The sequence below is a fragment of the Rhineura floridana genome, chromosome 19, assembly GCF_030035675.1.
Source record: "Rhineura floridana isolate rRhiFlo1 chromosome 19, rRhiFlo1.hap2, whole genome shotgun sequence".
NCBI classification, from domain to species: Eukaryota; Metazoa; Chordata; class Lepidosauria; order Squamata; family Rhineuridae; genus Rhineura; species Rhineura floridana.
This window is the reverse complement of record NC_084498.1, coordinates 21,388,814-21,411,039: the sequence shown is the minus strand read 5'-3', so window position 1 is coordinate 21,411,039 and position 22,226 is coordinate 21,388,814. Positions and strand designations below refer to the sequence as shown.

The window sequence follows — 22,226 nt, the reverse complement described above, 5'->3', positions numbered from 1 at the left end:
AGTTGGAAGACATCTCAGAGATCATCTGGTCCACCCCCTCCCTGCTCAGTGCAGGAGACAACTACTGCCTCTCTGACAAGTCCAGCCTCTGGTTAAATGCCTCCAAAGAAGAGCTGTCTCCTGAGGCAATCTGTGAATCAGCTCTTACCCTTAGGAAGTTTTTTTTCCCCCAAGCAGACAGCCAGAATCTGCTTCCTTGCAATCTCCACCCATTCCTTGTAATTCTGCCCTCAAGAGCAACAGAGGGCAAAGCTGCTCCACCTTCTCTGTGACATCCCATGAAGCGTGATGGAGCTAAACATCACGATCAGCTGTCTGTGTGAACAAGGATTCTCCAGGATTAGGGGTGGGGCAAATTTGATGCAGTTTACATGGAAAGGCAAAGCTGCCTGATTTGCGTTTTTCCTGAGAGGAAAGGTTGCAGCATTTGGGGCTTTTCGGTTTAGAGAAAAGGCAAGCCATGTTAGAATATGTGGTTCAACTCCAACTTGTGGGTTGAAGCTGCATGGGGTTAAAAAGTGTAGCTAGAGAGGAGACCTCCTGATTGCTAGGCTAATACCTGTCCTTTGATCTCCTGCTGTCTCTCCCTCCCTGCTAGACTGATATGCACAGGATGTGGACCACATCTCCTCCTTCCTTCTTCTTCCTCTTGAGAGGGAGAGCAGATACCTTCTCTTTGTCTCTCCCTCTCCTCCAAGCATGAGGGCAAACACCAGGCTTAGTGTTTGCATCTCCAACTTAGCTAGTTAGCTAGATGTAGAACTCTTTCCTATCAAGTATGTACTTCCAGAATAAAGCAGTTATTTCTTATTTTAAAGCTTAAAGTCTCTGACTAATTTGTAGGGAAGGTGTAATCTTTAGCAAAGATTCAAACGCACCTAAAGGCTCGCTCAGTCTCTCCATTCCCAATTTCTCCACTCTGCGACAAGCCAGAGGTGAAATGACAGAAGTGTACAAAATTATGCGTGGCGTGAAGAAAGTGGACAGAGAAACGTTTTTCTCCCTCTCTCGCGATACTGGAACTCGTGGACATCCAGCAAAGCTGAACGTTGGAAGATTCAGGACAGATGAACGAAAGGGCTTCTTCAAGTAGTGCAGAAACTATGGAATTCGCTCCCACAAAAGGCAGTGATGACCACCAACGTGGACGGTTTTAAAAGTGGATTAAGCAAATTCATGGAGGATAAGGCTATTAATGGCTACTAGCTATGATGGCTGTGTTCTGCCACCATAGTCGGAGCACGTATGCTTCCAAATACCAGCTGCTGGAAACCGCAGGAGGGGACAGTGCTCTTTGCACTCTGGTCCTGCTTGTGGGCTTCCCATGGGCAACTGGTTGGCTGCTGTGAGAGCAGGATGCTGGAGTAATGGGCCATTGGCCTGATCCAGTAGGGCTCTTCTTATGTTTTTATGTTCTTAATACGTGAAGCGAAATGTAACTACCCTTCAAAATTTGCATTCCCCACATTTTACAGTGCAGCTCAGCAACCAAGTAGTGAGTACAAAAATCATACACTAAAGTGTGCATCAGAAGGCATATATTTGCAAAAAATGAAACACAAAACTCTGTTAGATTGGGGGAAATTGCTTTGCAAAACTGGGCATATTAGGCAAAATAGCAACTGAACATGTACTTCAGGAGAAATTTGCAATAAAACGCTGATGAATTTTCATGAGGACTTTTTGTAAAAAAATAAAAATAAATAAATCACAGCCTGATGTGGAAATGTGAAGAACGGAACTTTAGATTGGCAAATTGAAACAGATAGATTTGGCCATCCCTGCCCTTGACTCTGCTTTTCTTCCTTTGTTGTCTCTCCTGTGTCAAATATGAGGCTGCAAAGTCAGGGGAGGGGGAGCGGCAGAGGAACCTCCTTGGCAAAACTCCACATGTATGGATGGTACTATCTGAATAAATGCATTCATGGCCTGCTAACAGTTGCAGAGTAAACGCCCTTCAATGACTCGTTCAAAGGTTGCCAACAGTATGACAAAAGCTTCTGAAAGGAAGCGTGTTTTTGAAAAGAAGTGTATGCCAAACTTGGGTGCAGGCCACTCTGAATGAATAGGACATAAGAAGAAGATCAAACCAAAAATGCATCTTGTCCACCTTCCTGTTTCCTACAGTGACCAATCAGATGTCTCCAAGCAGACCATGAGCAGATATATTTACTATTAAATTGTTGCACAAAAACAGAACAAGGCAGATGATTTTAAAGCATTTGTAATAGCTATCCTTTTTTAAAAGGATGAAAACAGGTAAAATATGGAGGATTTGCCTAGCGTTGTGTGTCCGACCTCAGAAAACAGAGCTGGAGATGCACTGAAGCCAGCACATCTGCAAGTGTGTCTCTACCATCAGCTGTGTTTTAAGCTGGTATTGTGTATAGGCTCTAGGCTGCCAACAGCTCTTCATAATTCCAGAGAGGAAGTCTCTCCCAGCCCTACCTGGAGATGCCGGGGATTGAACCTTCAGCCCTTTGCATGCAAAGCAGATGCTCTCCCACTGAGCTATGGTCTTTCCCCAATGATGCATCTCATCCTGGAGAAGAACATAGGAATACCGAGTCAGACAATCAGGGGTGTAGTCGTCCTGGTTCTTGGGATCTTAGACCCCTTACTTTTTGGGAAGCAGGTTCCCAGCAAGGTTCCGATGTCTCCAGAATCCAATGAGCCAATCAGCATGAAAGGGGAGGGTGTTAGCCACTGAGAAGGGTCTCCTAACACGCTTCCTTGTCCAATCAGAGCCTTGAGCCAATCAATGTGAAAGGAGGTGAGTTGGCCACTGAGAAGACTCTTTTCAGTAGCTAACACTCCTCTTTCATGCTTATTGGCTCCTAGGGACGTCTGTTGTTGTGGGAGAAGGCATTAACAAAGATTTCATTCTCAACCCAGCAGCAAAACAAGAGGGAGGGGCATGGCTGTGATGATCATGAAGGGACTCTGCACTTCTGAATTTGCCACTGCACTACTGCAGACAATGGATCCATTAGTATTGTCTACACCGACTGGCAGCGGCTCTTCGGGGTTACAGGCAGAGAGTCTTTCCCAGGCCTACATGGAGATGCCAGGGATTGAACCTGGGACCTTCTGCATGCAAGGCAGATGCTCTGCCACTGAGCGATGGTTTCTTCCACTTTTGCATTTCCCTACTACAATTCTTACAGTTCCCTGGGAAGAGGGATTGACTGACTACTCTGAGAATTGTAGCTCAGTGAGAGGGATAGGAATCTCCTAGTAACTCTCAGCGCACTTCACAAACTACATTTCCAGGTTTCTTTGGGAGAAGGCATGGCTGTTTAAAATGGTATGATCCTGCTTTAAAATGTGTACTGCAGATGGTGCCTATCCCTGTGGATTCCAATGGGCTTAGGCATGCCTAACTCTGCACAGGACTGAGTTGTGTCATGTTCATAGGATTGCACCCTGTGTGCAGGTATCCAGGAGTTAAGTCCCACTGAAAAACTGGGAGGTACGGCTGAGCACTATGGAGTCAACCTGTCCAGATGCAATGCATTTGTTTTCTAGGAAACTTAACCCCATTGAACTCAGTGGGAATGAATTGTGAGTAAATGCGTTTGACAAAGCTGCATAAATACTGCCAGGGAAAAAAAAGTGAAATGTAGACTGGGGAGAGCAACAGCAACAGCCGGCTTGGTTTCTGTACTTTTAAGAGCATTTTTTATCTGCAAAAATCAGTAGGTGGAACTTCCCTGCACAGATATAAACCTTATCACTTGCTGAGTCAAGCATTTCCTTAGCAAGTTTCCGTTAAAGACACAGCAGCAGACAGAATTCTAAGCCAAACCGCTTTCTAAACCACAGGTATGAACTCTGCCGCCGCCACCAGCCACTAAATTAAATCATATAAGCTTTAATTTTAATTTTAAACTTTGGATAATAGTGGTCTTATCTGGGGTCGCTCTTTAGATTATAATGTGAATTGCTTCACTGACTTAAAAAGATGGAGAACCAGTCCTAGTGTGATTCAACTCATTAGTGGTGGCTATTGTGACCGGTAGGGCGGAAGGTGGAAGAGGCCAACCGTAGGCAGAGCCAGTACCAGTGTCAGGTAGCACCAGAGCCAATGACAGACAGGGCCAACTAGTGCAAGTTTTGTTTCCATGCTTCTTCCTGCTGAGTTGCACAATGGCAACACTGCTTACACACTGCACATGTAAAGCACACGAACTGTTGTTTGTTAAGGGTGCTGGGAGTTGTGGTTCTGTGATGGGTAAATGATAGTTCCCAGGATTCTTTGGGGGAAGTATTCTAAATGTGCTAGAAGGTGTTCAATGGAACAATCTTTTAGATTTGGGGTGTGTGTGTGTGTTATAAATAAACAAATTGAAACACTTGTCTATTCTAAATGCAATTGTCAGAAATCATAGCAGGAGTTATCCACAGCAGAGGCCTGCTGAAATCCCCCTCTCTGTTTTACACACCTCTGCAAAAATTTTAAATCAACTCTTCTCAATCATGAGCTGCATGCACACCATACATTTAAAGCAACTCCTCCCCAAAAATCCTGGGAACTGTCGTTTGTTAAGGTTGCTGGGAATTGTAATTCTGTGAGGGGTAAACTACAGTTCCCTGGATTCTTTGGCGGAAGTCATGTGCTTTAAATGTGCGTTACATGCATGGTGTGCAGGGTTGCCAGGTTCATGGCCTGAGACTGATCCTATATCTTTAGCAGAAGAGAAAGTCAGCCAAGTGCAGGTGTTCTTGCAACACTGTAATGAGAAAAACCACAAGGTGGAATTATCCCTTCCCCCTGCACAACTGTTAAAGATACAGAAGACCTCTTGGAGGCCGGGCCTGGCAACCAAGAGGTCTTCTGTATCTTTAAAAGGTGTGTAGGGGAAGGGAGAATTCCACCTTGTGGTTTTTCTCATTACAGTGTTGCAAGAACACCTGCACTTGGCTGACTTTCTCTTCTCCTAAAGATACAGGATCAGTCTCAGGCCATGAACCTGGCAACCCTAATGGTGTGTGTACACCGCCCAAGGAGGAGGAAACTGACAGCTAGTGCCACCTCTCTGGATGCAAGTACAAAGGCAGGCAGGTGGGGGCTGGCTGAGGGCAGAGTGAGGGTGGTGGGGCAGACCTGCATCCGCCCTAGTGGACCAGCCTCAACTGGGGCTCCAGCTGTTCCTTCTACTTAGGGGCCTTAGATCTCTGTTCGAGTCCTGCCCTGATGGTATCACTGCATATAAATGAAGGCTTTGAATTAGGTAACAGGCAAAATACAATATGGTGGGACTTGCAACCAGGAAAGTTGATTCTCTTGCCTTCCCCATGACATATCTCTTATCTACCACAGGGCTGAGTAGCCTGCAGCCACCTAGTACACTTAAGATAGCTATCAGAATGTCATGTTCCCTAGTGGCAAATTTCTCATCAACAGAGAAACTTTAGTTAGAAGGAAACCATCTTAGCGTAGGAGGGTGAGGTTGTTGAGCTATGCTCATGGAAAGTTCTAAAGGGGTGGCTGGTTTGGTATGGTTTTTCCCCCCTGCTGATCTGAACTCAAAAATTCTGTGATTTGTAAATGCATGCGCTTGTGGAGAATAACAAGAACTTTCTGATTATGTGGTTCAGAAAACAGCAGGCACATGAGTGGAGCAGAGCTGGTGGTGCTCATCATCCACTTGTGGGGAGAATGCTGTTGTGTTGAGGTCATTCTTGTTATGGAAATTTGTATATATATATGCAGAGGTCATCAGTGGTCTGAGATGCGTGTGTGCCAGTGTGTTCCTAAGTAGCAGGCTTTTACCCTGCATTTAGATCACTGAGACTTAAGACTTAGTAAAATAAGAAAAGCTACTTTATTTATAGAGATACATAGTAGATAGGAAATGCATACCTAGTTCTAACTAACTAAGTTGGAAGCGCAACACCCAGATGTGGGTATTGCCCTCACGGCTCAGGAGAGAGAGCAAAGACAAAGATGTCTCCTCTCTCCTTGTGTTCTTAAATAAAAGTAATGTTCTATTTTTTTTAAAAAAAATCATTGCTGTGTGTTTTATTCATCTTGAATAATAGGGAAGGAGGGGTGGGAATTAAAGCATTATTCCAAAGGCAGATCCTAGAGATATATTTACTATAAAATTGTTGCACAAAAACAGAACAAGGCAGATGATTTTAAAGCATTTGTAATAGCTATCCTTTTTTTAAAAAAGGATGAAAGGTAAAATATGATGAAAAATAGGATAAACATATCTGGAAGTAACCTTATATTCTTAAATAAAAGTAATGTTCCTAGTGTGAGAGTGTGTGTTTTATTAATCTTGAGTAATAGGGAGGGGGAATTAAAGAATTATTCCAAAGGCCAGATCTTAGAAATATATTTACCATTAAATTGTCACACACACCAAAACAGAACAGATGATTTTAACAGCATTAGTGGTAGCTACATTTTTTTTAAAAAAGGATGAATAGGATGAAAATAGGTAAAATAGGATGAAAAATAGCATTAACAGGTAATCTGAAAGTGCCCTTAAGTTCTTAAATAAAAGTAACGTGCCTATATTTTTTTTTTAAAAAATCATTGGTCTTGAGTTAAATTTGGTATCCCTTTTTATGTTATGTTATCAAAGATGGGGCAGAAGTGAGACCACCCTCATCATTAACTTCCTTTTGATGGGATGTATACCCTGCTTTTTAATTCTATTATTCTGCTTTCTTTCTATTTTATATATAAAGCTTCTGTTGCTGAATGAACTCTTTTTCTGTTTTATATAGAGTGACATGTTTATTGTACTTTGATTGTTGTTTTGTTTGTTGTTACATTTACTAGAAAACACAACAAAACACTATTCACAAAAAATTGGTATGTGTGTGTGTGCGCGCGCATGTGTTAATTAATCTTGAATAATAAAAGGGCAAAACTTAAAGCCTTGTTCCAAAGCCCAGACCTTAAAGATAAATTTAACATTAAATTATCAAATAACCACAACAAAGCAGATGCTTTTAATAGCATTTGTGGCATGTATGCTCCCTCTCTCTGCCCCCCCCCTCTCTCTCCAGATAGATAGGTAGATGCACTCTCTCTTTCTCTGTGTACATATAATATGGACTCCCCCCTCTCTCTATATATATCTAGATATATGCTCTCTTTCTCTATGTATATATAACATGCTCTCTCTCAATAGATAGGTAGACACTGCAGATAGATGCTCTGCCTATGTATATACAATATGGACACTCTGTATATATATATATGGCTTCTCCTATCTCTAGATCAGTGGTTCTCAAACTTTTTTGGTTCGCGGTGCACTGTAAAATATATAAAAAATTTCTGGCGCACTTCGTGTACAAAATTAAAAATATATTAATATATTTTAAACTATGAATAAAAATAACTTAATATTAATACACTTTCATAATCTTCACAGCACACCTAGCCACCACTTGCGGCGCACCAGTGTGCCCTGGCGCACCATTTGAGAATCACTGCTCTAGATAGATAGATAGACATATACTCTATGTATAATATGGACTCTCTGTATATTTATGGATTCTCCTTCTCTCTCTCTCTCTCTCTCTCTCTGTATATATAATGTGGTCTCTAGATAGATAGATGCTGTCTCTGTATGTACATATAACATGGACTCTTTCTCTGAGATATGTGCTCTCTCTCTCTCTCTCTGTATATATGATATGGACTCTCTCTCTGTCTCTAAGATATGTGCTGTCTCTATGTTTATATAGTATATGGATTCTCCTTCTCCCTGTGTGTGTATATAATATGGACTTTCTCTGAGATATGTGCTCTCTCGCTCTCGCTCTCTGTATATATATGGATTCTCCCTCTCTCTCTATATATATCTAGATAGATGATCTCTCTGTATATAATATGGACTCTCTCTGTCTCTCTATGTGCTCTCTCAGACAGATGCTCTCTCTATGCATATATAATATGCTCTCTCAGATAGATAGATGCTCTCTCCTTCTATGTGTGTATATAATACTCTTTCTCTCTAGATATACATATATGCTCTCTTTATATATGTCTATATAACATGAGCGCTCTCTCTCAACATGTTCGTTCTGTTTCTGTGTTTGACCATTTAATATATATCGTAAGGAGAAATATGGAGCGCTTTGAGGAAGGTGTGCATGTGGGGGGAGGGACTTATCACATGCGAGCATCTGAATCAGCAGACAAAGGGACCGCGGGCGAGGCGAGGCGCCCGGCAGCGACACCGACGCCGAGAGCGAGCGAGCGAGACCTTGCTGCTAGGCACCTGCTTTCCCCGCAAGGTTCCGGCAGGCCCCGCCCCTTAGCTACCAGAAGCCGCAGCAGAGGCGGCTTAGCAACGAGGAGGCGGGGGGGGGGGAGGCGGCCTTGCAACTTTATCAGATGATGTCACCGCACGGAAGTCGCGCTTTTTTAAAAAACCGTCTCGCGAGAGGCGGCGTTTGGGTTCTTTGGCGCCAGCGACGCGGCTCCGTGGAGGTTCTGAGAAACTAGAGCGTTCGGTATGGAGCGCGTGGCTGTGGCTTCTGCGGAGAGTACGGTGGCCGGGAGGAACGCGAACTTGCCCTGGTAACAACAAAAAAGGAGGGGCGCTGTTGCTAGGAGTCGTGATGGGGGGTTATTAGTTTCTCTGCCTCTTCTTTTCCCCATCTCCTCTGTATCTGTTCGGGGGGGGGTTATATTTTGTGTCAAGGCTACGCCCCGGAACCTGTTTCCCAAGCCAGGCTTTACCTTGGAATGTTCTGTGTTAGTAATGCCAAGAGCGTCCCTAAGCATGTGCAGAGTGTTCTCCTCACTCAGCCACGTTGTTGTTTTATTCGGCCCTTCACTTGCTTCCCAAGCTAGGTTTTACCTTCCAATGCTCTATATAAATAAAGCCTAGGCTCTAGGATGCCCCTGAGCAGGTGCAGAGTGTTCTCTTCACTCAGCCATGTTGTCCTAGTCATTTAAGGGAAGGGCTGGTATTTTAGTGGTAGAGCATTTGCTTTGTACGCAGGAGGCCCCAGGTTCAATCCCCGGCATGTCCAGGTAGGGGTGGGAGGGGCTTCCCTGTCATAAACCCTGAAGAGCTGCTGCCAGTCAGTGTAGACAATACTGGGCTCGTTGGACCAATGGTTTGAAGCAGCTCCTGATGTTCCTATGGTCACTTCTATCTTTATCGAAGGAGCTCAGGGAAGAATACCCTGTTTCCACCCCTCTTCTTGGCATCATCATCATAGTTTAGTTCACACTTTTGTATATCACCTTGGGATAGGAAGACAGGAAACTGCTTTACGTTGAGTCAGGCCATTGGTCTGTCTAGCTCAGTTGTGTACATTGAGTGACAGCAGCCCTCCAGGCTTTGAAATACTGTAGGGGTCTTTCCTCAGCCCTGGAGATGTCGAAAATTGAACCTGGGACCGTCTGCATGCAACGCAGATGCTCTACCACTGAACTATGGGCCTTTCTCAGCTCTCACGAAAGGCAGTTAAGAAAGAGAGACAGACAGACAGACAGACATACAGGATCTTTAGAAAGAATGAGGGGGCAGGTACAGGCCTTGAGGGATAAAATGGCCCATATGTCTGTACAGTTCCATTCTCTGCTGAGACAAGTTCCAATTGGTCAGCGAGCAAGGCAGCCTTTGATCTTTTTGGTGTCTGTTCTTTCTTTGCCATCAGGCATGGGGAACCTGTGTCCCTCCTGATGTGGTTGGACTACAGCTCCTGGCATCCTTGACTTTTGGCCATGCTTGCTGGGACTGATGGGAGTCTTGAGTCCAGCCACATCTGAAAGGCAACATGTTCCCCATGCCTGCTGTCCATGCTTCTTATAGAATGTCTGCTTCCTCCCCCAAAATAGACAAACCCCACCTCCAAACTTCCTGAACTGTAAAGTGGTACTGCCCAGGATTCTGTCATCTGTGACTACCCCTCCATTCTGGCTACAAGCCACAATGGCTATATTCTACCTCTGCTGTCGGAGGTAATATGCCTCTGAAGACCAATTGCTGGAAATCACAAGTGGGGAGAATGCTGTTGTGCTTAGGTCGTTCCTCCAGGCCCCTGGGTATCTGGTTGGCCACTGTGAGAACAGGATGTGAACCAGATGGGACATTGGCCTGGTCCAGTAGGTAGTTCTTACGTTCCTCTGCATGCGTAGATCACGCCTACACCAATGTGGACAGGATTTTTATCTGCATTTATCTTTTATCGGTAGGGTAGAAAAATATCGACCTCAGACACTGAGTGATTTGATTTCTCATCAGGACATTCTGAGCACCAGTAAGTATGGAATATTTGCAGCATAATTTTTTAAATTAATCTCAAAACCTTCAGCAGACACACAGTACACTCTCGAGTCAGGGGTTCCCGATAGTGAATCTCCCCAAATAGAGAGGAAAACGATCCAAGCCTGTCGAAAAGTAACAAAGCAAAGAAGGGCTGTTTAACTCATGTGATAACAACAAAAATGACAAGCAAACTGAAAGAAGGAAGGAAGGGAAGATATTAAGATTTATTTATTTATTATTTATTTATTTCATTCCATTTCTATACCGCCCTTAGCCTATGGCTCTCTGGGCGGTTCACAGCAAGGAATAAAATACAATACAGTAAAATAAAAGTAGGTAAAATCACTAAAAACATACAAATTTGAGCATATAACAACTTGGTATAAAATTAACTTAACAATGAACATTAACATTAAAATGCCTGGGAGAATAAAAAGGTTTTAACCTGGCGCCGAAAAGATAGAAGAGTAGGCGCCAGGTGCACCTCATCGGAAAGACTGTTCCATAATTCGGGGGCCACCACTGAAAAGGCCCTAGATCTAGTAACAGCCCTCCGAGCTTCCCTATGAGATGGGACTTGGAGGAGGGCCTTAGATGTTGAACGTAGTGAGCGGGTAGGTTCATAGCGGGAGAGGCGTTCCGCAAGGTATTGTGGTCCCGCACCGTGTAAGATTCAAAGAAGGAGGGTTGTAGACTGTGAAAGAGTATCCCATTTTGTCTGTCAACACACTGCAGTGAAGGAATACCAAGACAGTGGTTGTATTTGGACATCACAATAAACCATGGTTTACCATGACAGGGATGGGTCTGTGCAAATCTTGGGATCATGCACTCCCCCTTCCCCTTTCCTCTCCTGGCATGGCAACAAGGAGATGAGAAGCTTCCATTATAGATTAGTCATGGTTGAGCATGTCATCCAAAACCTAAATTGTGGTTCATCTCGAGGATGTTTTGTTTGAAACAGACCAGCTTCATGATGCATGGCTTGACGTCAGCTTATGTCAAACAAGCCGTAGTTAAGACAAATCACATTTTAGATTGTGGATGACGTAACAAGTTCTATTGATAAAATAAAACTTTGGAATTCCCTCCTTTTAAATATTAGACAGGTGCCATCTCTGTTATCTTTTCAGCGCCTACTGAAGACCTTCTACTTTCAACAAGCCTTTTCAAGACCTTATCCCAGTCTGCTTCTGTGTTGGAATTGCTTTTTAATTTCTTTTCAAACCTTTTTTAAGAAGATGTTTTTAAAGCTTTTAAAAATGTTTTAAAGATATTTTGTTTTAATATATTTTAAAGTCTGTTTCTATGATGTTTTAAAGTGTTTTTAGTGCTTTTGTTTGCCGCCTGGGGCTCCTACTGGGAGGAAGGTCAGAATACAAACAGAAGCAGGAGCTTCTGATCTCAAAGCTGCAGTAGAGTGAGATTGGAGTGGCTTGGACCAACAGCTAGTTGGCCTCTCACCACCCAGAAATGTCTTTGCCTGGTCATTCGGTAATTTGGCTATGTAACTTGTTGTCAGGGTTGGTACCTGCTTATTTTCTTCCCTCCCGGCCCCTTTTGTGTTGTGCCTATCAGTTTGCAAGCCATTTTCTTAAATTTGATAAAGCAACCTTGTGTGTACTGGCAAATATGTCCTTTCAACTTTCCTACCAGTTCAGAAGTTCATCAGTGAAGATCGGCTGCCTCATCTCCTCCTCTATGGACCTCCAGGGACTGGCAAGACCTCTACCATTTTGGCTTGCGCTAAACAGCTTTACAAAGAGAAGGAGTTTGGCTCCATGGTCCTAGAGGTAAGGAAACGGAAAGAGTTCCTTGCCTTCTCTAAGCACTTGGCCATTCTGTATACAGGGGGGCGGGGGGGGGAGATAAATTATTCTGAACCCATCATTTTTTGTTATATTTTAAATGTAAATGTACTGCCTTCAAGTTGATTCCGACTTATGGCGACCCTACAAATAGGGTTTTCATGAGGCTGAGAGGCAGTGACTGGCCCAAGGTCACCCAGTGAGCTTCATGGCTATGTGGGGATTCGAAGCCTGTTCTCCCAGGTCATAGTCCAACACCTTAACTACTACACCGCATTGGCTCTCCTTGTTATATTTTGCTACCCTATATTTTACTAGTCTGCTGAACCCAAACTCTCAGGGGGTGACAAGATTTTTGTTTGTTGTTCATCTTTCTGACAACCCCATAAGGCAGGGGTTGCCAACTTGGCACATATCTGCCTGTACAGACCTTCCCTGAAGTGTATAGGGTCTGCACTCCCACCCACCCCAAAATTTGGCTTGAAAGAAGCATTCTGTTTTAGCCTACAGAGTAGGTTGTGGTGTGTGGTGTCTGTGTGGGGTGCCCGTGAAAGTTTCTCCAGTTTGCAAATGTGCCCATGGGACCAAGTTAGTTGGCATCCCCTGCCATAAGATATGCTGCTGTAGCATACTTGTACAGCAAGGGTGGGAAACCTCAGGCCTGGTGGCCAAATGTGGCCCTCCTGGCCTCTTTATCTGGCCCTTGGGCCAACTAAAGAAACCTGGAGAGTTGCATTCAGCACTCAGGCCTGAGATTCCCCACCCCTGAGATAGCAAGGAAGCAGTAACCAACCACAGAGATATGAGCATCACTGCTCTCCAGCATGGGCTTCTCCCTTGAGATCCAGCGTTCCCCTGTGCTTTACCAGGCATGCTGTTATGAGAGAAGGCAAGGCTGGTTTGCTTCTTAGAGGGTACATCTTCCAAACTGCAGCCTATCTCAGTGCTTCCAGGTGGAGCTCTGTTGTGGGATCAGGTGCTCCTTGTGTATTCAAGTGTTTCAGTGTCCAGATGACATTGTTAGCATCAAAATACCAGCCTATATTTCCCTGCATTTAATCCAGATTAATCTTTTCTGCAGAAAGTCTGATTGGGATAAAAAAAATCCCCCAAAAACTGTTTCCAGTGACTCATTTGTGATATCTTGAATGACCCATTTGCAATACTGATTAAGAAAAACCTTTGGATCGACAAAAACATATAAAAACTGCAATGTCAAGCACTATCTTACGAGTCACCTCCTCTGTGAGAGAATACTTAAGTTGATGCAACAGATACCTGCATCATCCACAAAAATAAACTCTGTTTTGCTTTAGAACTGCTGTCGTTTTTCTTGCATGCAAATTAATTGACATTAACATTGATATGCTTCTGAATCAACAAAGATTTCATTAATTGGATGAAACCCCTGCTCCCTAGTAATCGGCTGCAGTGACGTCTTTATGGTGTTCACATCTGTGCCGTTACTTTGAGACAATTAACACCACAGCCTCCTCTTGCCCACCTGCTCCCTGCGTCTTTATTTCTGTCCTTGTATCTTAAATACTGCTTTCTCTTTTCAGCTGAATGCATCAGATGACAGAGGTATTGATATTGTCAGAGGGCCCATCCTGAACTTTGCCAGCACAAGGTCCATCTTTAAGTACGCGCTTTTGAACTTAACCTTGCCCCATCATCGCCCAAGCTCGCCACTTTGGACCGTAACCCAGAATAAGTGTCCCAATTACCTGCAGCAGCTGTTGCTAGGGCTGTTCAAAAGATGCTGCTGAGACATTGGCAGAGGCAGAGGTTCATCAGAAGATGCGGTCTCTTTGCCAGGCTTGTCTCCATCTATTTCTTAAAGCTGGATTTTTTTTATATATGTGTGCCTTTTTGCTCTTTAAAGTTCCATGTTAAACTTCAGCTCCTCTCTCTGCCTTTTGCCAGGAAAGGCTTTAAGCTGGTGATTCTGGATGAAGCAGATGCCATGACACAGGATGCCCAGAATGCTCTCAGGCGCGGTAAGTTTACCTCATGCCAGGTGAGCGATGGGTGTCAATTGCTAAGGCAGCTCCTGTTCTGTACAGTTGCATGTAGCTCGGATCTGAGATCCGCTGCAGAATAGGACTACTGGTGTGTATGCAAATCTGACCTCTTTCTCAGTCTTAATTTTGTTCAGTAAGCCTCTGTCCTGCCTTCAGCCTTAAGTGGGGTCATCTCTCTCCCAAATTATTTATTTGTTGTTGTTGTACTACTAAATAAATTTATATCCCGCCTTTCCTCCAAAGGAGCCCAGGGTGGCAAACACATAAATACTGAAACAATACAATTAAAACTACCTTCTAAAATCAGTTCAAAAATCCTCAAAGCCGTTGCCTACTCTCAAAACTAATAAATTCAGGGTGGCAGAACGGACAGAACTTTCAGCCACTTAAAAGGCTAGGTAAACAGGAATGTTCTAAATTCCTCCCAAAAAAATTAATAAGGAGGGAGACTGACACACCTCACTAGGGAGGTCATTCCACAGATGGGGAGCCACCACTAAGAAGGCCCTGTTATGGGTCACCGCCAACCAGGCAAACCCCAGTGGTGGCCTCACCAACAGGGCCACCCCTGCCGATTGTGGGACCCGAGATGGTTGATCTTGAAATCTGTGTGCTGCCTTCCCAGTGATAGAGAAATTCACTGAGAACACCAGATTTTGCCTGATCTGCAACTACCTCTCCAAGATCATCCCAGCCCTGCAGTCCAGATGCACCAGGTTCCGCTTTGGGCCCCTGACTCCTGAGCTCATGGTTCCCCGGCTGCAGCACGTCATCGAGAGAGAGAAGTGAGTAGAAAGCCCAGCTGGGCGGCGTTGTGACTCTTCCCTTTTGACTGCTCCTGACAATCTCCTTTGTGCAAATGTTGCATTGCAACCCTCTGTTTAGTGTTGGGAGTGTTGTCCATGCAGCATTCGATCACAGCTTCTATCTCTCCTGCATATTAATTGAGTTCTGTGGAACTCCAAAGTTAGAAGGGATCAAAGAGTCCTCTGCAAGATTGCACATTTTGTGGCAGAAGTGGGGAGCTAGATGTTGTTGCCCTACAACTCCCATCAGCCCCAGCCAGCATCGCCAGTAGTCTGAGATGATGGGAGCAGTTGTGGAGGGCCACAGATCTCCCACCCCTGTCTTACGGTATGTAAATGCATATCAGAACTATTACGAAACCTGGGCAGGTGAGCAAAGGGGTCCTAGATGCTACGCCCAGACTGGTTTAATATCACCGATCTTTTATTGATCCTTCTTCACTGTTCTTGGCTGCCTGTTTAGCCTGGAGTTAAGGAACCTCTGGCCTGGGGGCAAACGCAACCCTTGAGGCCTCCCCAGGCCATATCCTCCCCAGGCCTGTGTGCACCCCCCCCCAGTGTTTTTGCTTAGCTGGAATGTGCCCTTGGACTCTAATAATACGTCTTGCTTGTTTGGATGGAAGATAGAGAGAGGTGAGAGTGTAGAAAGCAGCCTAGTGTACAAAGGTAAAACTCATGTTAGTTGCTCCTCCTGCTTTTGCCTCTGGCCCCGCCCACCAGTGGCATGTGGACCACAGAAGGCTGCCTATAATGGAATGTGGCCCTTGGGGTGACAAGGGTTCCCCACCTGCCGATTTAGTCTGTCCTTTTCTCTTCCAGAGTTGACGTAAGCGATGATGGAATGAAGGCTCTGGTGACGCTGTCCAATGGCGATATGCGCAGGTCTCTGAACATCTTGCAGGTATGTGTGGCTTCATAGTTTTGGCCTGCGGCAGACTCTAGAAAGAGCCATCAACCCGATGATGATGTTTCTCCTCTCCTGACCTATTGTACGACCCCTGCTGGAGCAAACCAAAGGTTCTTCACCTCCGTGTGTAGTTTTTCCCCCAGGGGGCAGCCATGTGCTTCCAGAAAACCTACCAGCAAAGTAGAAATACATTGTTTGTCTCCAGCAAATGTAAACTGGAGATGAAGGGCCTTAGCTCAGTGGCAGAGTACATGCTTTTGCTTGCAGAAAGCACCCCAATTCAGTCCCCAGCTATCCCCAGGTAGAGCTGGAAGAGACCACTGTCTCAAACCCTGGAGAGCTCATGCTGGTCAGTGTAGTCGGTTCTGAGCTGGATGAACCAAAAGTCTGACTTGGTATAAGGCAGCTTCCTATATTCCTATTTAACTCAGCTCTTTATTTAGAACCATGAGGACTAGAATCTTTTTCTTTCAGGAAAAGGGCCATAATGCTGTGGTACAGCACATGTTTTGCATGCCAAAGGTCCCTGGTTCAATCCCCGACATCTCAGTAGGGCTGGGAATGTCCTGCGTCTGAAACCCTGGAGAGCCGCTGCTAGTCAGTGTAGATGGACTGGTGGCGACTCCACCTGGTATAAGGCAGCTTCTGAACCTGGCAGTCCCATTTTGCTGTCATGCGTTCATACACAACCCACCACATGCAGTTTATTGTCTAGAAATAGCATGCAAGTCTCTGAATTGCTTTGCATTTTTAAAAATACACTCTGCCCTGTTTATTGGAAGGAGTCGTCAAGTGAAAGATGAAAAGGGGCCTAGGAGGGTATACTGAGTTAGCAGCTCAGTGCCTGTCCGCCCCACAAGCTTCTAAGGGCTTGGACCATCCTTGGCTATACTCTTCTGTTTCCCAACACTCTGTAGTAGATGCTCATCGCTTGTTTTTAAACACATGACCATCTACAACCGCCTGCGTCTTCCCTCACCCCGTCGCTGCGGAACCTGATCGGTGCCTCCCCACCCCCAGCTAACTTCTGTCTTTCACCAACACCACCACATCTACTCCTTTCACTCCCCGTTTTTTTATATAGGAACATAGGAAGCTACCTTACACTAGTGTTGTCTACACAGACAGGCAGTATCTCTCCGGGATTTTATACAGGAGAACATTCCCAGACCAACCCGGAGATGCCGGGGATTGAATCTGGGACCTTCTGCAGATGCTTAACTGTGGCCCAGCCCTTACACTTAACATATACAGGTGAGGAGACATAGCCCAGTGGCAGAGCACCTGCTTTGCATGCAGAAGGTCCCCAGTTCAGTCCCTGGCATCTCCGGGTAGAACTTGGAACTTCCCATCTAGAAAGCCTAATGAACTCAGTACTGGAACATGGATACCTGCCTTAGGCAGAGGCAGAGCGTTGGGTCCATCTAGTTCAGTATTCCCTACACTGACAGGCAATGGCTTTCCAGGGTTTCAGGCAGGGGAACATTTCCAGTCCTAGATAGAAAGATTCCAGGGATTGCTGTACCACTGAGCTACAGCCCTTCCTAATGTTCATGCCACCACTGCCAATTAGTCATGATGACTAAACGGAGCCTCTTACGGTCAGAGGCCCTAAGCCACTGAATCCTGGCTGCTGGGAGTAATGTCAGGAGAGGTCTACTGCTTTCATTCCCTGCTTTTGGGCTTTCTGGGGGCATCTGGTTGGCCTCTGTTGGAGACGGGTGTTGGAGTAGATCAGGGGTGGGGAAAATCAAGCCTAGGGATCTAATGCCATCCTCCAGACCTCTGTGCCTTGTCCTCAGAACTCTGCCCATCCCATCTCTCTCACTGGCCCTGCTTTGCACCCCGAGTTTTATTTTTTTTTGCCTGGCTAGATAACATTTGCATTCATTGCTCCACCCTCTTTTGCCTCTGGCCCTGCCCACTGGCATGCAACCCTCCAAAGGTTGCAGAGACAAGAATGCGGTCTCCGAGCTGAGAAAGGTCCCACAGCTCTGGACTGGATGTACCATTGGCCTTAATACAGCAGGGCTGTCCCTATTGTAATCCAGCAACTGGCCCTAAGTGGGCAAAGAACGTTTCTTAGCTTAAAGCAAGGACAGGGAACCTCCAGTCCTTCAATGGCTGTTGGACTCCAGTTCCCATCAGCCCCAACCGTCATGGCCAGGAACACGATGGGAGGTAGTCCAGCAGTCGCGGGAAGGCCACAGGTTTCCCAGACCTGGTCTAAAGCAGAAGCTACAGCAGCTTTGGCTGCTAGTCTTTGGGGCCTTCATGTTTTTCATCACACAGCTGTTCCTCTTCTCTTTCCCTACTAGAGCACTTACATGGCCTTTGGAAAAGTGACCGAGGAGACTGTCTACACCTGCACTGGACAGCCGCTCAAGACTGACATTGCCAACATCCTTGATTGGATGCTGAACCAAGATTTCACCACTGCCTATCGCAGTATCCTTTGAACCCTGTGCAGCACAGAAATCTGGCTGCAACTGTTCAATGTAAATTATATTTATTTATTTATTATTTGATTTATATCCCGCCCTTCCTCCCAGCAGGAGCCCACGACGGCAAACAGAAGTGTTAAAAACACTTTAAAACATAATAAAAACAGACTTTAAAATACATTAAAACAAAACATCTTTAAAAACATTTTTTAAAAAGCTCTGAAGAAAACTTAAAAAAGAAAAAAAAGGTTAAAAACAATGAGAGTCGGCTTTTTCAGGAGGGGTCGGATCAACACCTCTTTCAGGTGGAACCACTCCCTCCCACAATGTTGCGATAACCACACTCTGGATCCACTCGGTCAAACCCCCTCATAAATGGTGTCCAGTACTCCTGATGTCGGCTTGTGTGTTTGTACCAGTTCTGTTGCCATCTCGCGGCAACAAAGCCTTTGGATCATGAGTAAGCATACCTGTTTGGCTTTCAGATTTAGGCTTAGCACAGGCACTAGAGTTCAACCAGCAAGGATTCAGTTAGCAACTGTGCATTGGCAGCAACTCTGTGGAACGTGTACCTCACCTTGACGCTCTGCTTAGATATCATGGAGTTGAAAACATTGAAGGGTTTGGCTCTTCACGACATCCTGACTGAAATCCACTTGTTCGTCCACCGAGGTAAAAGCACCTTTGGGCTTGAGGCTTGGCTTTCTTTGTGATCTGCATGTCAACACCAAACATTTCATGCCTAAGGCATAGAGGCTGTTCCAGGGAAGTTGGGCGGTGCAGATTGGTAAAAATCTGACTACTGCATAGGACCAATAGCTTTACTACAGTACTCCACTGTAGATCCTGACTGCATATTGGATTGTAGAGAGGAAGGGGAACATCTCTCTCTCTCTCTCTCTCTCTCTCTCTCTCTCTCTCTCTCTCTCTCTCTCTCTCTCTCTCTCTCTCTCTCTCTCTCTGTCTCTGTGTGTGGGGGGGGGGGCAGGGGGGCAAACTTGAGAGAGAGCACCTTCTCCCAGCAGAAACCCCGAATGAGAACTTTAAAAGCCACGTTCACAGGCCTGCATTCTTCTGACCTAGATTTACATTATGATCTTTACTAAATTAGCCTTGCATTTAAGCACTTGCCCTGGTAGCCATAGGCGACAAGGAATTGCATGCAGGCGAGTCAGTGGGGAGGCAGAAGAGGGGTTGAGCACACTGTCCCTCCTCTGCACTCAGCATAGAAACCAAGCTGTCTGCTGGAGCAGAGAAGCTCTCCAAGCACAGAAACAAAGGCCTCCTCTGCCAGCTCCCAATGGACTAGTGAACAATTCTGCAGGCTAGTAACTTACAAACTTACTCCCAAGACTGTAATCAATAAGCCCATCTTCACAGTGACGGAATAACAGGAACTGTTGCCTCTTGTAAAATGTTGCTGATGCCTCTTTCTGCCCTGCAGTTGAGTTCCCGTCATCTGTACGAATCCAGTTGCTGATCAAGATGGCGGATGTTGAGTGAGTGTCACTGGGAGGGAGGAAGTGGCTGCTTGGAGGCACAGCCTTCTCTCGGACCAAAGAACCATCGGCTCTGGCAGGCTGTGGGGCTCCTGTACCTGGGCTATGGCCCCAAGTGTTTCATAACATTTGCATTAGTGTTGAAAGCCCTAATCGCCTTAGCCCCCCACCTCCCCAATGGCTGAAAGATCACCTCCTTCCCTACAAGACCCTTTTGGTAGTTCCACTGCTGTTGGAAGTTTTTTGGGGGGGGAGGGTGACAACCTGAGAAAGGCCATTCGCTGTGACAGTCCATGAGTTGTGGAATTCTCTCCCCCACATAGCGGGGGGGGAGGGGGCACATTCTTTATGTAGTGTCCATTGTATACCAAAAATATACCTCTTTTATCTGGCCTTTGACACTTGAAATTAGGACCCGCCTTATTCTTGAGATTCTAATTTAAATTGTGATCTGCCCTGGGGCCTTTTGATGAAGGTCAGTTAATAAATAAAATAATAAGCATTTTGTCTGGACCCAGAACTCCTTCTTTCTAATGAAGTAATTTGGGTGAACTAGGCACGGTTAGCCTAAGCTTAATGCACCAGTTGTCTTCCAGTTGTAAGCTTAAGAGGTATGTGCACTTTGAGGGCACATTCTGGAAAAAACAAAGTTCGTTCAGAGCAAGTTTCATACATAAAATGTCTCTCCAGGCTCTTTGGGGGCTAGAACTCTGCAATGTGCATGTACTCTTCCCCCCCCCCTTTCTAATGAAAGCTGAGATTTGCCTGAGCCTGCTGGATGGGAGGGACAATTCTGGGCTATGAATGGCCACAATCTTAGATGAGCTATTATGAACAAGTTTGTCCTTAACAAATCTTCCTCCGACGAAAAGCTGCTTTAACACCCTGCTGAGGTTTTTGTGTGTCTCCGTTTGCAGCTTTAAAAATATAATAATAATAATATAATAATAATAATATTTTATTTATTGGTCGCCTATCTGTCCAGGTTAGTGGACACTCTAGGCGACTTACAATAACAAAAAGCTATACATAAAATACATATACAAAAACAACCACAGTCCTAAACATAATTGACTGGTTGGCGAGTCATCCTGTTTTCTCTGTGTGTGTCTCTTGTCTGCAGCTTTAAAAACATAATTTTCTCTTTTAGGCATCGCCTGGCTGCAGGAACAAGTGAGAAGATTCAGCTGGGGGCCCTTGTTGCTGCTTTCCAGGTCACCAGAGATCTGATTGCAGCTGAGGCCTAGGAAAGACGTTTTCTCTCCAGCCGTTTGTGCGCTGTCTAGGCTGCACCGCAGAGACCTGCAGCTTCCACTGGTGTGCAGCTCCAAAGGACTGATCTCTTGCATTGGCATTTAAGGTAGCTCTGCACAGAGCTCCATCAGAAGCTTGAATTTAAGCTCTGGCTGTCTTAAGACAGGAGTGGGAAAGATCTGGCCCACAAGGTCATTCCTTGCAGACCAGACCCACCTGCCACACACCTGACATCAGGTGTGGGGCAAGTGCCCGTGTGGCTACAAAGGAACAGTCGGAGGCTAAAAGTGAGCTCCCACTGGCTCCTTTACTGGTGCTTTTTCGCTTCTGTTTTAGCGGTGGTTTCAACGAAAGCTTTTGGCAAGTGGGCAGGACAATCCACCTGCCAATCCTCTAATGTCATAGTTTCAGGTGATTGACAGGCGGGCTGTCCTGGAGGGGTTGCAAGCAGGTAAAGATCTGCCCCCACCCCTAAAGGGGACAGTAGTAGCATAAAGCAAAGAACACTTTGCTTTCTTACATAGTGTGCAGTAGCACCACCACCACCGTTTATTCAGGACTAAAAAGGGTGACCAGTCTCACTTCAACTGTAGCTGAAAGAGCAAGTTCAGAAAACAGAACTGTCCTCATGCCCGACATTATGGGTGTAGTAGAGTGCCATGTAGGAACAAACTAGTTCCATGGCTAATCCCTAGGCTTTGAGCTCACTGCCAAAAAGGAAAAGGGTCTGCCCCGATGATAGCCTAAAGCTAGGTGCGGAGAATCCGTAATCGAGATGTTGTTGGGCTCTTAATTCCCATCAGCCCCAGCTGCCACGATCACTGAGCCAGGGATGGTGAGCATTGTAGTTCAACAACAGCCCAAGGGTCACAGATTCCCTAACCTCACACAGTTGCCTTATAGCACCTCATGAAGTCTTCCCTTTCTCCTAATAGTGGAATGTAATAATTGTGTGTGTGTGTGTGTGTGTGTGTGTGTATAGAATAATAAAGTTGGATTGGCACCTGAAGTCTCCTTGTTCTACATCCAAGACTCCTAGTAACCTGACTTGCTCTTTCTGCCTGGGTATTAAATACAAGGCCAACGGCGAGGTGATGTTAATTGTGGAAAAGCAAGTCATGTGCAATAGGGACCGCAAGAAGAGTTTATTTAACTGTTGCCATCCTTGCCTTGGTTCCCCCCCCCCCAAAAAAAAAGCTTTCTTGCAGTTGCTATTTCTGCTGCAGGGAGA

At 45.4% G+C, this 22,226-nt stretch overlaps 1 protein-coding gene across 1 annotated transcript; it reads left to right on the top strand.

The window, feature by feature from the left end:
• Positions 1-8,379: 8,379 nt before the first annotated feature.
• Positions 8,380-22,004, top strand: RFC5 (replication factor C subunit 5). Its single transcript, XM_061602624.1, has 11 exons — positions 8,380-8,551; positions 10,181-10,245; positions 11,910-12,046; positions 13,624-13,703; positions 13,988-14,061; positions 14,711-14,870; positions 15,711-15,792; positions 18,117-18,246; positions 18,837-18,914; positions 19,687-19,741; positions 20,892-22,004. The coding sequence occupies exons 1-11, from the start codon at positions 8,487-8,489 to the stop codon at positions 20,986-20,988; spliced, it is 1,023 nt and encodes a 340-aa protein (XP_061458608.1). The 5' UTR covers positions 8,380-8,486; the 3' UTR covers positions 20,989-22,004.
• The last annotated feature ends 222 nt before the right edge of the window (positions 22,005-22,226 follow it).

Excerpts from the sequence above, each read along its gene's own strand:
- RFC5 (XM_061602624.1), top strand. The coding sequence starts at position 8,487 with ATGGAGCGCGTGGCTGTGGCTTCTGCGGAGAGTACGGTGGCCGGGAGG. Across the intron at positions 18,247-18,836 it reads TTTCACCACTGCCTATCGCA|ATATCATGGAGTTGAAAACA; the intron begins GTATCCTTTGAA and ends CGCTCTGCTTAG. Across the intron at positions 18,915-19,686 it reads CCACTTGTTCGTCCACCGAG|TTGAGTTCCCGTCATCTGTA; the intron begins GTAAAAGCACCT and ends TCTGCCCTGCAG.